At 44.5% G+C, this 14,827-nt stretch overlaps 1 protein-coding gene across 2 annotated transcripts in view; it reads left to right on the forward strand.

The window, feature by feature from the left end:
- The window catches only part of GNAS (GNAS complex locus), a 385,873-nt gene extending 384,114 nt beyond the window's left edge, over window positions 1–1,759 (forward strand). For both annotated transcript variants that reach the window (XM_082271589.1, XM_082271590.1), the window contains exon 12: window positions 462–1,759. In XM_082271589.1, the coding sequence (XP_082127715.1) occupies window positions 462–608 (147 nt within the window). In that variant the 3' untranslated portion in view covers window positions 609–1,759. The remainder of the gene's footprint in view (window positions 1–461) is intronic.
- Window positions 1,760–14,827: the final 13,068 nt, after the last annotated feature.

A 14,827-nucleotide genomic window follows, 5' to 3' on the forward strand; every position in this document is an offset into this window, starting at 1 on the left:
CTGAGCTTTCTGGTACGGTTCGGTTTTCGGTACGGTACGCTATTTATGCAGTTTCCATTATGAATGGTACCCTAATTCCGTACCAAACCACTTTTTTGGTACCCTTTCGTTGGGGTACCAAGAACATTCGTACCGTACCAACTGGGTGGAGCTACACTCTGCAGAACTTTGATTGGTTGTCAGAGAATTCTCTATCACAGCTTTCCTGCTACACCACGCCTATCATGAAAGGGTACTATTGGCAGTGGAAACGCAATGTGTGCCGTACCGAACCGTACTGAACCGAACCGTACCGTACCACTCAGTGGAAACGAGGCATAAAAGTCCAAGTACTGGCTATCTGCCACTTATAAGCCTCTTTTCCTCCTAGAATGCCTGATGACATATCTTTATTTCTTTAGTCACAAGACCATTTTCATACCGATTTCATTGAGTATCTTTTTTTTCTTTATCTCCTGCAGAGAATCAGTACAGCAAGCGGAGATGGCCGGCACTACTGTTACCCTCACTTCACATGTGCGGTGGACACAGAAAATATTCGAAGGGTTTTTAATGATTGTCGGGACATTATCCAAAGGATGCACCTCCGTCAATACGAACTGTTGTGATGGAGATATTCTCTTATATATTTTTTTCTTTTTTTTTTTTTTTTTTTCTGGACTCTTAATTAAATTTAAAAAAAGAAATGAAACTGCAAAAATCCCACAGAAAAATATATAAAAAAAAAAATCTTTAAAAAAATAAAGGGGGGTGGGGAAACAATTCACCCATGAAGGGATGGAAAAAAAAAAAACCTGCGTGCAAACTCCCTCTCCAGCTTGCACCTGTTTTTACTTGTTTCCTTGCTGCCGGACAATTGTGGAACTGTTAGCTTGCTGCCCTTCACCCCTCAATGCCCTGAAACAGCACGGGCTGGCGCCAAATCTACCCTTGACCTATGACCTCTCCCCCCTTTACACCCCCTTTCCCTTTCAAAATGCCAACATTTAATGCAGTGCGTGTGGAGGATTTTGACATAAAATAAGGTATACAAATGCAGCTGGAAGAGAGGGGGCTGTACAGTAGGCTGGAGGCTGTACCTAGACTTTCCTCCCCTTTCAATAATAAGCTGGGCCTAATCCTATTTTTTTTTTTTTTTTTAATCTTCATGCATTATATCAACTTTGTATTCCTTCACTGCATTGCTGACCGCCAACTGAGAGAGAGGACATCTGACTCTTGACTGTAAAAAAAGAGAAAAAATTGTCTTGGTATCACTGAGCTGCCATTGTTGGGTGTGCAGTTGTAAGAGGTAATTTATTTTGCCTTTCACATGGGTGCCATTTTTTTTTCCTTCCTTCCTTCCTTTTTAATTTTTTTTTTTATTTTTTTTTTTTTTTTTTTTAGAGAAAGAAAAATAAATACTTGGATATGAATTTCAACATATCGACGTATTTATTTCTAAATAAAAGCCCTGGCCATTTTAATTTGGTCATAGTTAACCATGCTTTTTTTTTTTTTTTTTCTTTTTTTTTTCCCCCCCTTTCTTACCCCACCACCACTCCACTTTATCCTTAGTCCACCTTTTGTGTGATCTTTAAATCTTCAGTCCTGAGCAGAATGTTAGACCTATCCGCACGAACATGATCACTTCCTTTTTCCTTCTGTACAACACCCTACTTCCCTACACTTTTATTTTGTTTGTTTTTTTCTGTTTTTGTTTTTATTTTACTGCTGGATTATTCTTTGTACAGAATGTAAAATGTATTATTTTGTACAACTTTATTGAAAAAAAAAAATAACTTGTAGAAGATCTTTGTGCCTTGATTTTGGCTGTGCCCTGTACAATGAGCTAAAGATGTAAGTATGTCAAAAAAATTACTCTGTACAGCAAATGTCACCTCTGCCCCTCTCCCCTTTTCCCTTCCTGCGCTCGTTCGAACATCGGGCAAATCGATCTGTAGTACTAGTTATTTTTTTTTCTTCCTGGTTTACAAAAAGGAAAAAACTGTTTAGTTAAAAAAAAAAAAAAAAAAAGAAAAAAAAAAGAAAATGTACAAATGTTGCAAATTTAACCACTTTAAAAGTGGGTCGTCATGGTGTGACCCACTGTGGCTTCATCGTGCTTTTTAACTTTTAGCTTGAACTCATTTAAATCTCTATCCAAATGCAAGAACCTGGCTTGTTTCTACATAAACAAAATTTTGCTACAAAGAAGTGCTAGTCGTTTAATCCTTGGAAATACCTATTTTTTATTTTTTTAGCCAGTCTTCGTTCCATAGCCTAGTTTCTCCACAAACAACAAATTTCAAAAATGTTTCTTGAGGAAATTACATAGGTTGACATTTTAATGTGTTTTTTTTTTTTTGTACTGTCCTGAGGATCCCTTGGCTTTAATTATTTGAGTCGGACCTGGTAAAAGTATGCAGTATGATGTGTGGAAGTGAGGTCATTGACTTGAGGTATTGGAAGTCCTGGATGAGCAAAACAGCATGGTCACTAACATTTTCAGGGAAGGTCAACAATGGTAGTCTAGGTATGTTACTAATATGATCAGTTTCCTTGACCGGTCAGTTCTGGTTTGTAATCCCTCTCAACATTGAGGTACCTGTATTTCTTTATCCTTCTTTGAGGGACATAGAAATAAGTATACTGTTACCTACAGGGGGTTTGAACAACGGCAAACAGAAATTTTCCTTTACCTAACATACCACTATATTTTGCTAATGTCCTAGGAGGTTGCATGCATTTTCCTCAGCTCTGCTGAATAAAGTAGAAATATTTTTTGCTAGCTTTTTTTCCTCTTGGATTTTCTCTGGGACTTCAATCACGATTTCTCGCTATATCGCTGCTTGAAGTGGTCTCTATAGCAGCACATGGACTTTTCCATAGAACTATCTTTGGAGGCCGTACCTGGGCCCCACTGGACTGGTATATGCTGTGCCACCTTCCAGACCTATGTTAGTGCTTTTCAAGTCCAGAGTGATGGCACAGCCCTGGGTGTGACCTTGTCCCAGAAGACTCAGTGAGTAAGGCTGTTTAGACTGAAGCATCTTTGTTTTTTGCCACTGAACACCTGTTAAATTTTTCCATCACCGCTGGTTTACTGCGGTAAAGGTTAAGGTGCTGACATCTTTCACTGAGTAGAGCAATATGTGCTCTTTCCTGTCCATTTAGCCTAGAGCAAGGACAATGCTCTTAAACCAACATGTAGATCTCTAATCTCCAGTCTGTTTCTTATGTTATTCTTCAGTGACCTGCTCACCTCCAACCACGATCAACCCTGATCAACACCAGCTGCCTTTCCTGACATTAGACCTAGTTGCAAGACAGCGCCAAGAAAGCAACATGTTTTACTAGGACATAGAGGACAGTCCAACTGCCATGTGTGACCTCAGCCCATCATCCTCAAGCTGGTTCGGAGCCGTTTGCCCAGTATCCTCAGAAGGAACTGACTCTTGTAATCGGAAACCTGGAACCCATATTGTTATAGGGTGGACATCACTGGAGTTTCTCCGCTGCTTCGTGTGGGTCTGTGTCTTTTCCATGTCCACAGGGTTCTTCGTGTCAACTCAGCAACCAGGACATTCTGGCCACAGAGTTTTTGAAAGTGCTTCAGCATCATCCCCTGCAGATTCCTCCTCTGACCCCTACCCTATGTCCCTTGCTCAGGTCAGGCCTATTGGCACTTTTACAACCTCCTGAGTCCAAGCAGTCTACCTCTGAATAGACTGTTTTGAGATATCCATAGTTTCCTACAATTACCTAACTTTTTGGGGGATGTGTTAAGGCCCGTACACACGTAGCGATTGTCGGCCGTAAATATTCGGCCACCGTCCGATCGGCCGATTGTCGGCTTGCTAGTATGATGCCTCAACAACCGACTGCGACTTTTTGGCCGAACAGAATCTGGTGTGCAGGCTTTAAAATTTTTGTTGGCCAACACCAGAACGGCCAATTGTTTCTCAGTCAGTACAGAATTCGGCCGACAAACAGCAGATGAGCAAGACTGGGCATGCTCAGAGAAGAAAAAACACACGGACAGTTAACCATCACATGACATCACTTCTGCAGTCGGCTGTTGTTGGCCGACAAAATTCGTGTGCAGTCTTTAGCACTTTTCAACCGACAGGACAGCACCGGACAAAAGATGGCCGATGGTTCGGCCGACAATCGGTGCGTGTGTACGGGGCTTTAGACCTTATTACCCTGTATCTGAAGGATCGGCCTGCTCTTCCTGGCCTTTGATTATTTTAGTGCTGTTACAGCTGCAGAGACCTTCCCACTACAATACCTTGTTTGATTCATTCCTCTATACTTAATGGAAGTACAATGAAGGGTCCTGAGACTGTGCCTGAAGTTTTCCCCTTTAAAAAGGGACTTGTTAACTAGTGGTCATTTCCCACCTTCCATATACCTATGAGTTACCCTAACCCAAAGACCACTAAATTGATTGAAAGAGTGCTCGCCTTTCAAGTTTCCACTGGCAGGTTTTGCCCTCTGCTCTATTTTAGCAGTGCCTTAAATTTGCCAGAATATGTCACATTCTGTGGACTCCTAAAGGGGCTCCCCAAAAGCTGGTGTTGGTCCCCACTTCCTGTATCAAATAGAGAAAATCTCTGGAGCCTCTGTTTGGGGTGGCTTAATAACATCTACCTTTTGCGTCTTGCATGGGCATGATGTTTGTACAAATGCCCTTTGCAGTCAGTCTATGCCAATGGGATGCTGACGCTACCACTTAACCTTCAAAGAATGTGGTGTATTCAGCCTTGTTTTTGACATCAGCAACCCCATGGGTGGACAGAGTGCCCTCTTGCCTCAGTGTAGGCTTCTGAAATTCTCAATAGAGCTTCCCTGAAGAGATTCTATTTTTAGAAGCCATGTAATCGGCACCCTTCTAGGGGTCTGGCACCTGCAAGATTAGGCAGGGTTCAGGCCTACAGATATAGAACAGCAGCTACCTGTAACCAATGGGTAAAGCTGTGTATTTCAAAAGGGCTACTCCCTGTTTGGCATTGGAACCTTCAGCAACAGGCCGGAAATTCACTCCTTTCCTTGTGCAGGGTTGTGTGGTGGAGAACCCCATTTCAGGAGAGTCTTTCCTGCCATTGTGGGTAATTGGGCCTCCTCAACCACTTTCTCCCTTGCTAGGAGTTTGAGCTCTTGAGCATTTCTTTTAAAAAGCAGTCTCTTCAGGTAAGCAGGGTAGTCCTGAACACCAACCCCCCCCCCCCCCCTCACTCCTTGCTGGAATGTCTCCATGCCTGGGGATCCAGTCTGATATCCCAGGACAGATAGTTCCCTCTTAGGGGATCCAACTTTAAGTCACCTTCCTGGATTGGACTCATGTAGACATCACCTAGGTGTTACTGTGCCTTTTTGTCCTGGAGTGGAAGTACCTCTCTGTAAAAAAAAAAAAAAATACATTTACATGGAATGTATGCTAGATGATATCAAGAGTACTGCACTTGGCAACACTAGGGACAAAGCATTGGAATATCACTCCACATTCAGTAGTCTCTGTGCCAAAGTAACTATCTGTACACCCAGGTGCTCTTCAGCTTCTGATTGGCAGGCAGAAAAATATACTGGAGGGATTTGTACCCTCCTGTATTGTTAGTAGGCGGAGCATCCTCAATACCCACAGATCACTATTCGTTGAAGTAGATGAACTTGTCTTTTTTTCAGCCAGATTAACTGTAACCATGTAATACCCCCTTCAGTAACCCCCATGGGGATAATGGTACATCATGGAACCTATTTTGCTAGACACGGGTCTTCGTGTGCAACCTTGTGAGGAAGGTTCTATAGATACTTGTTTTTGTTCTACCCATAGTCCGGTAACTGAGCCATGTTGTGTGCTCAAGGCTTGGCAGGTCCCTTAGAGTTCTTCTTTCAGACCCCAGAGGCTCCTTTGGGTTTTTAGGTTCATGTTTTTCTCCATTCTATTTTTAAGGCATTCCTTCCTCAGTCTGTGGTTGAGGCATGCTTTTAATACCTGCCTACCTTTTGTAGTGGTGCCTATAGGCACCTTTTTTCCTTCAGTTTAGCTGACTTTGTGGCATTTCCTCTGCCGGTCTTGAGAGTACTTTGCAGCCATTATGGGTTGTTGTGCAGTAAGGATTTCAGTCTTGAATATCTTGTTAGCAAGATAGGTTATCTGGCTAGGTAACTTCCTCCTTAGTATGGGAAGTTCCATTCTTGATTTCTAAGGGTTGGGAGGGCAAAGGTTGAACCTTCCTGTGTAGATTGACTTTTCTTTCTACAGACCTAGTTTTGTTGGAGGTTACCTTAAGGACTTGCTTTCCTGGGGGTTGTCCCAATGTTTTCTTTAACCATATCATTTTGGGCTTTTCTGTCTTCAATGTTTTTCACCTGTTTCAGTGGATTTAGGGTTTCATTCTCGCTGGTTCAAGCCCTGCGTTCCTTCTGGTGGAGTCATTCCTCTCTGATGGGAATATCCTCGGTCTTGTCATCAGGTTGATCCTCACTGGCATCTCCTTTGTCAGTGCCAGTCTTACTTGATTTGCTGGGGGGCTTTATTTCTTCTGGTCAGAGTCTGAGTCTTCAGTTGTCCCCACTGCCCCGTAGGCCTGTTCGTGTTTATTACCCACTGCTCATTTGGACTGCTTTTGGACGCATAAGCCATATGGAGGCTGGCTTTCAATTTTCTGTTTGCCAGTGTCCAGACATCCTGCCAGTGCCAGTATTTCCCAACTGTATCTGAATTTCATTACCTTTCAATGGGCTCCAACAAAAAGATTTTACGGTAAGTCAAAAATCCAGTTTTTGTTGTTACAGGCTCTATTTACAGTGCCTTGCGAAAGTATTTGGCCCCCTTGAACTTTTCGACCTTTTGCCACGTTTCAGGCTTCAAACATAAAGATATAAAACTGTAATTTTTTTGTGAAGAATCAACTACAAGTCGGACACAATCATGAAGTGGAACGAAATTTATTGGATAATTCAAACTTTGTTAAATAAAAAACTGAAAAATTGGGCGTGCAAAACTATTCAGCCCCTTTACTTTCAGTACAGCAAACTCTCTCCAGCAAACTCTCTCCAGAAGTTCAGTGAGGATCTCTGAGCCCCCGTTCACATGCAGGCGACGCTACTTCGCACCGCGACCTCGGAGTTCGTGGTGCGAGCAGCGCGCCGCGACCTCGGAGCGGCCGCCACGGACTTCATAACATTGAAGTCTATGGCGGTCGCCTCCTGGTCGCCCCAAAGAAGCTCCGGACCCTTTTTCTAGGTCGGAGCGACTTGTGTCGCTCCTATTAGAACGGGTCCGCAGCTTCCCTATGGGAGGCGACCTGTGAGGCGACCAGGTCGCCTCACAGGTCGCCCTAGTGTGAACCGAGCCTGAATGATCCAATGTTGACCTAAATGACTAATGATGATAAATAGAATCCACCTGTGTGTAATCAAGTCTCCGTATAAATGCACCTGCACTGTGATAGTCTCAGAGGTCCGTTTAAAGCGCAGAGAGCATCATGAAGAATAAGGAACAAACCAGGCAGGTCCGAGATACTGTTGTGGAGAAGTTTAAAGCCGAATTTGGATACAAAAAGATTCCCCAAGCTTTAAACATCGCAAGGAGCACTGTGCAAGCGATAATATTGAAATGGAAGGAGTATCGGACCACTGCAAATCTACGAAGACCTGGCCGTCCCTCTAAACTTTCAGCTCATACAAGGAGAAGACTGATCAGAGATGCAGCCAAGAGGCCCATGATCACTCTGGATGAACTGCAGAGATCTACAGCTGAGGTGGGAGACTCTGTCCATAGGACAACAATCAGTCGTATACTGCACAAATCTGGCCTTTATGGAAGAGTGGCAAGAAGATATCCATAAAAAGTGTTGTTTAAAGTTTGCCACAAGCCACCTGGGAGACACACCAAACATGTGGAAGAAGGTGCTCTGGTCAGATGAAAACAAAATCAAACTTTTTGGCAACAATGCAAAACGTTATATTTGGCGTAAAAAGCAACACAGTTCATCACCCTGAACACACCATCCCCACTGTCAAACATGGTGGTGGCAGCATCATGGTTTGGGCCTGCTTTTCTTCAGCAGGGACAGGGAAGATGGTTAAAATTGATGGGAAGATGGATGGAGCCAAATACAGGACCATTCTGGAAGAAAACCTGATGGAGTCTGCAAAAGACCTGAGACTGGGACAGAGATTTGTCTTCCAACAAGACAATGATCCAAAACATAAAGCAAAATCTACAATGGAATGGTTCACAAATAAACATATGCAGGTGTTAGAATGGCCAAGTCCAGACCTGAATCCAATCGAGAATCTGTGGAAAGAACTGAAAACTGCTGTTCACAAACGCTCTCCAACCAACCTCACTGAGCTCGAGCTGTTTTGCAAGGAGGAATGGGCAAAAATTTCAGTCTCTCGATGTGCAAAACTGATAGACATACCCGAAGCGACTTAACAGCTGTAATCGCAGCAAAAGGTGGCGCTACAAAGTATTAACTTAAGGGGGCTGAATAATTTTGCACGCCTAATTTTTCAGTTTATTTGTTAAAAATGTTTGAAATATCCAATAAATTTCGTTCCACTTCATGATTGTGTCCCACTTGTTGATTCTTCACAAAAAATTACAGTTTTATATCTTTATGTTTGAAGCCTGAAATGTGGCAAAAGGTCGAAAAGTTCAAGGGGGCCGCATACTTTCGCAAGGCACTGTAGCTGTTGCAAATATGTATTTTACCACCCCAGACAAAAGGTGAGAATTTACTCTTGGGAAATTTCCACTTTGGCTCAGGGGACCTATTTATGGCTAGTTTTAAATATTTTAATGATAAAAATGTCAGCCTTGTGGTGAACACTAATGGTTTTAATGAAATAGCATGTGATGTCACGAAGGGGATCCTTTCTGTCTTCCTGCAAGTGGCTTATGAAGGTGCTGTAAGAGATGTGGGGAACTGGTGTACAGGCCTGGTTCTCAAGGTGTTTGGACCACTGTGGGAATATCTCCCTTCTGGCGTCCGTACAAATTAAGGAATCTGAAAGACGTTGTCAATTCAAAAACAAAATCCTGTGCTTCATTTTATTGGAAAAAGTACCATTCAGAGGCGAATGGTGGAGGTGGCTATTGATAACTAACACAGGTAATATTTATTTCAGAACCTATAAGCAACACACTCTGAAATCCTTGTTGGCCCAAATTTTATTTTAAGATGAACCTGAGGAAATCAAGTCAGTCATGTCCCTTTCTGCTCAGTAAAAGCCACCTTTTATTTCTCATTTTATATGGTAGTCTTTGTGAAATAAACAGAAGGAAATTAATCAGCATGTTTTATTAAATTCAACAACTGTAATTCAACCTCCAGCTTTGAACAGAATTATGAGAGATGCAGTGAGCCAGTTATAGGAGCAGGGGACACAGATCATAAAAAAACCTGACGGGTGGTTCCAACCCTTACTCACTGTCGCTGTGTTAAAAAAATACATTTTTAATTCGGACTGAACAATTTGTACTAACCTCTGCTGTGAAGGTAGCAATTTTGTTATTTTATATACGGAAATATATGTTATTCTTTATAATGGTGTATCCCAACTGCATTTGTCAACATCCTCTGTGACAGGTCATGTTTTTTAAACTTCCAGGCAGCAGCAAATCCGTTTTTGATCAGTGTAAAAAAGAAAAAAAAATATCTCTCATTTGTGATTGTGTCAGGAGGTGTGGGATTGCATATCATGTTAAAGGAAATCTGCCAAGAGAGGTCATATTACCATGTTAAAACCCCAAAGTGGATCCTTAAACCAGGCATCAGAAACGGTCATCCAATCCTATCTTGGGGGACATACAGGTGACATCCCTCTGATAATGCCAACCGCCTGTATCCGGCATTAATCTTTTTTAAAGTATAGGGTAATGAAAAGGTGAACTAACGCCCTACAGCCTCCCAATCCCTGCTGTACTTAACTCTGGATGGTGAGCTGGCAGTGCCCACACAGCTGCTGCAGCGGTCCAGGGATTTTAAGTCCCCCCTCTTCTTTCTGCAGGGCTTCTGGGACAGAGCCGAAATATTCTACAAGTTGTTTTTTGGCTAATATAATTGGCTCACCATTAAAGATCTGTTGAGTACCTGTGGGAAAGCCACTAAAATTGGTTTAATGGTCAGCCCGTCAATAAGTTACAGTTTTGTAGGGGAGTCTGGTTTATTGAATTGCCTCTGTCTTTATCTCTGGGACTTTTGTCTCTCTTCTTGCCCTTCTTACACATATTTATTTATCTTTTGTTCGACAGACACAGGGCTCCATAAATCATAACAACTGGGTTTTATTTCCTCCTCCAGTCCTCCAGGAGTAGGACTAGGCAGAACAAAAAGCACCTAGCTACGCCCATGGGCTGTCCTTAGCTTGGTATATAACCCCCCTTTCTGCTCCAGTTAATCAGGTTTAATCTGTCTAGTCAGGAGTAAGTATCTAGGCTCCCGGCTGGGATCTCTGGTCCTAACAATTTTTTTCTTCTTCCTTACATCTTTTTTGTTTTTTCCTCTCGGGAGGGCTACAATCAACTGCCGGGCTGGGCAATCTAGATCCAGTGGTCCCCCCAGCCAGCCAGCGTGTGCAGACCACAGCTACGCGCTAGGTCGGCAGCATCATAGCCTCAGAGGCTGGCCTGCTAGTTAAACGTTTCCCATGGTCGCATACGACCGGCTTGGTTCTGAGTCACAGTGGTTCCTTGGCCAACATCTTCCCTACTTCGGCGGTGAGGATTCTGTCTGGAGCGTTACCCGCACCATGGGAGGGTAAGTACAGTCTATCCTCTCCCCTTTGGGGTTTTTTTTTTTAAATTATTTTTTTAGGGTGGAATCGGTTAACCTCCACGGACGTTCGGACCTGCCTGCAGGTTCCTTCCTCCCATCCCTAACAATTCCCTAGTGAGCTGGGCTTCCCCCACTCCCTTTCCCCCCTGTCTGGACCTGGAGTCTGGTTGGGGTTCCAGGGCAGAGGATGCAGCAGAGACCCCTGGGGTCTCCCCCTGCTATCTCCACTCTGTAAGGGTCCTGGGATAGTGTGTTCTACCCTGATAGTCTAGAGCAGTGTTTCTCAACTTTTTTTCAGTCAAGGCACCCTTTAAAAAATTTGGACAATCTCAAGGCACCTTTTAAAAATTATGGACAGTCTAGAGGCGCCCCATTCTAAAATGTAAAAGCTTTTCTAATAGTTTTACATAATGCAGCAACAGCAACAAGTCCAAGTAGGACACTCAACTTTAGAGGCGATTTATTCTTCCAGAGCAAATATACTTTTGAAAACTGGTACTGACTAGTATACAATGTTTCTGTTCTCCCCCAGTTTTTCACCATCACTCAGCTAATGTGACGCCAACGCTGATGGAGAGGGGCAGGGGACAAGGATGCTATACAAGTGACTGACATCCTCATCAACTGATGATGCAAACCTGTAACTTCATCCACAATGCTGCCTCTTATACAATTTTTGGGCAAATTTAAGGCATTTTGCCAAGGCACCCCTGAAGGAACGTCAAGGCACACCATGGTGCCTGGGCAACCTGGTTGAAAAAGGCTGGTCTAGAGGGATCCCAGTGTAGGAGACCCCTGGATGCATGCCTCCACTATTTGCAGTGGGGGTATAGTGCAGGGGAATCCCAGTGCAGTGACCGGTGCAGAGTGTGCAGCGGAGTCTCCCCTAACGTGTGTTATACCTTCAGGAGGGGGTCCCCTTGCAGAGGGGTAGCCCGATGTCACGGGGGCCATTTTCACCTAGTCTGGCTGGTCTCCGGGTTGGTGGCCCTGTTTGTGTAGCCCGATGTCACGGGGGTCATTTTCCCTTAGTCTGGGAGATGCTAGAGATGAACGAAGCCTTGTGGAGATGCCAAAGCTCCTCCTCTTCTTCAGTTTCCTCTTCCTGTGCCTCGGACATTTGAACAGGGATAGCATCCATGGTGATGCTGGGTCCGAATTCTCGGCGCTCCTCCGATCGGTAGGTTGGGTCCTTGGGGGTCTCTCTCTCTCTGCTGATGAGTACCGTGAGCCTTGGGGGGGGCATCCTTTAGTGGGGCCAAAAGATAATTTTTTAAAGGGGGGACAAAGCTTGTCCTTTTCAGGTTTTTTGGGTCCTGAGTCTCCTTGTGCAGATTTAATTCCTGCAAAGGTTCAGGGGTTCAGGTGATGTTCGAACTACCTAAGGTCCCCCCTATTCCTGTCCAGGGAATTGATTTACCTAGGCCTAATTCTAATTCTGACCAGGGTGGTTTTTCCTCTAGACAAACTTCAGGAACCACACCACAGGCCATGATTTACCGGCTGCTAGTTCTCTCTCCCATTTTTGCATACAGGTTCTGAGTCTGGTGGTATCCACCTTAAAGACAGTTCTGGTTGCCCAATCCTACATGCAGCTCTTTTAGCAGGTTCGGTTTCACTTAAGGATAAAGAGGTTTGTGGCGAGATCATGGGTTCCTCTGGCAGATGCTGCAGGCATCCAAGGGCCATGGTAAGGGCAGTATCATCCTCAGCTCAGGCTTTTTGCGCAATTCCTGCGAAGAAACAAGGGTGGGGATCTTCCAATCAGTCTGGTGGCCAAAAACGTCCCTTGGAAGCTTCCTCTCAGGGAAGACCAGTTGTCCCAAGGGCTTATCTACCATCCTGCTTTACAGTCACTAGTTTTAATGGCTTAGCTATTGAAAGCAAGGTAGGATAGAGGTCTGTCTGGATCAGTGATCCCTACTATGAGGAAGACGAGAAAGTCCTTTTCCAACAGATATACCATCGTACGTGAAAAGCGAACATTTCTTAGTGTGAGTCGAATGGTGCTCATCCTCGATCCTTTTCTATGGCTCGGATCTTAATCTTTCTTCAAAGGGGCATTGATCAGAAGTTGGCCTTGAGTTGCCATCAAGGGCCAGGTGTCTGCCCTGGCAATCTTCTTTCAGTGACCCCTAGCCACGCACTCTTTAGTTTGTGTCTTCATTCAGGGAGTTCGACATGTGGTTTCACCTGCATGGTCTCTTTTGCTGCCATGGGATTTAAATGTAGTACTTTTGGTTCTCCAGGAACCTCCATTTGAGAATATTCGGCAGATTCCCTTGTCTACGTTATCCCAGAAGGTGACATTCTTGGTGGCTATTACCTTGGGCCACAGGGTATCGGAATTGGTGGCATTTTCCTGTCGCAGTCCCTATTTAGTGGTCCATAGGGATAAAGTGGTTCTTCGTCCCTGTCCATCATTTCTGCCCATAGTTGTCTCTGACTTTTTTTGAATACATTGTGTTGCCTTCCTTGTGTCCCAAGTCTGCTCATCCCAAGGAATTTGCTTTGCGTGCCTTGGATATTGGGGTCGTGCGATTTGGGTGTATATGGCAGCTACTGAGTCCTTTCGGAGGTCAGACTCGCTTTTTGTGGTTACAGACGGACCAAGAAAAGAGCTAGCCGCTTCTTCGGCTACCATCTCCTGATGTATCAGACAGACAGTGGCTCGGGCCTATTCCATTAAAGGACGGGTTCTACCTTTCCCTGTCACAGCACTTTCTACTTGGGCGCTGAGTGCTTCTTAGTCCTTCTGTTATCAGGCATCCGTATCGCAAGTTTGCAAGAAGGCCACTTGGTCGTCAGTGTATACCTTCACAACATTCTATAAGGTAGATACTATGGCATCTGCGGATCCTTCTTTTGGCCGCAAAGTTTTGCAGGCTGCTGTTTAATAGGGGCTGTTCCCTCTTGAGGGGAGTTTTTTCTTTAAACCTTTATTTTTCAGACGGGGCTCTTGTGATCCGGTTAAGGTTTCTGTGTCCTGGTTAAGGGCACTTATGTTTAGCCTTGGGTTGTTTTCCCTACCCCTCATTTTCCTGTTTGCACTGCTTTTGGACATCCCAGTAGTTATAATTTATAGAGCGTCAATGAACGAAAGATTTTTGTACTTACCGTAAAATTAATTTCTCGGAGTTCGTCGTACACACACCCACCCCTCTATGGAGTTCTGATGCTTCTAATACTACTTGCTACTAAACTGATTACCTAGAGTGGGGGGGGGGGGTCATAATCCATGCTGAGGACAGCCCATGGGCGTAGCCAGGTATTTGTTCTGCCTAGTCCAACTCCTGGAGGAGGAAACATAACCAAGTAGTTATAATTTCTCTATCGCTCATTGACAGACGTAGTCTTCTTGATTCTCAAGAGCTGGGTTATGTTGTCTCCGCAGGAGTAGGACTAGGCAGAAAGACAAAACGTTCTGGCTCCACCTTAGGGGCAGTCCCTGAGGGTATATCCTCCCTCTCTCTGCTACAGGGAATCAGTTTTTTTCTGTCTAGTCAGGAGTAAGGACCTAAGTTCCTTGCTGGGATCTTTTGGTCCTGGCAAGACTTTTTTTCTTTAAGAAAAAGACATTTTTTAGGTAGTTTTCTCCAGTGTTTTTTTCCTGTGAGATCTTCAAGCAAAAATGCCGGACTGGGCGACACTTGTGGTCACCCCAGCCGGCCTACGCGCAGACCATGGCATTGCGCTTGGTCGGCCGCGACACATTCAAGTAAGTATGCGGGGCCGGGCGACGGGCTGGATGTTGAGATCCAGTGGTCACCCCGGTTTCTGCCTACGAGCGCGTGCAGACCAGAGCTCCGCGCTGGGTCGGCCGTGACGGAGTCCCAGTGGAGGGACTGACCTTGCGAGTTAAAAGTCTCGCTTGGACGCCAGGAACCAGAGAGTCGAGGCGTCCGGAGTGGTCCACAAACCCCCACCCCGGTGGAGAGGGTATTGTGAAGAGAGGGTGCCTGTCGGTTCGGTATGGTGAGTAAACGTTCCCTTTTTTCCTCGTTATGAGGCAGTATGTATTATGGGCCCCTCCATATATGGTCAGTATATATCTG

The sequence above is a fragment of the Pelophylax lessonae genome, assembly GCF_965119305.1.
Source record: "Pelophylax lessonae genome assembly, chromosome: 11".
Classification (NCBI taxonomy): Eukaryota; Metazoa; Chordata; class Amphibia; order Anura; family Ranidae; genus Pelophylax; species Pelophylax lessonae.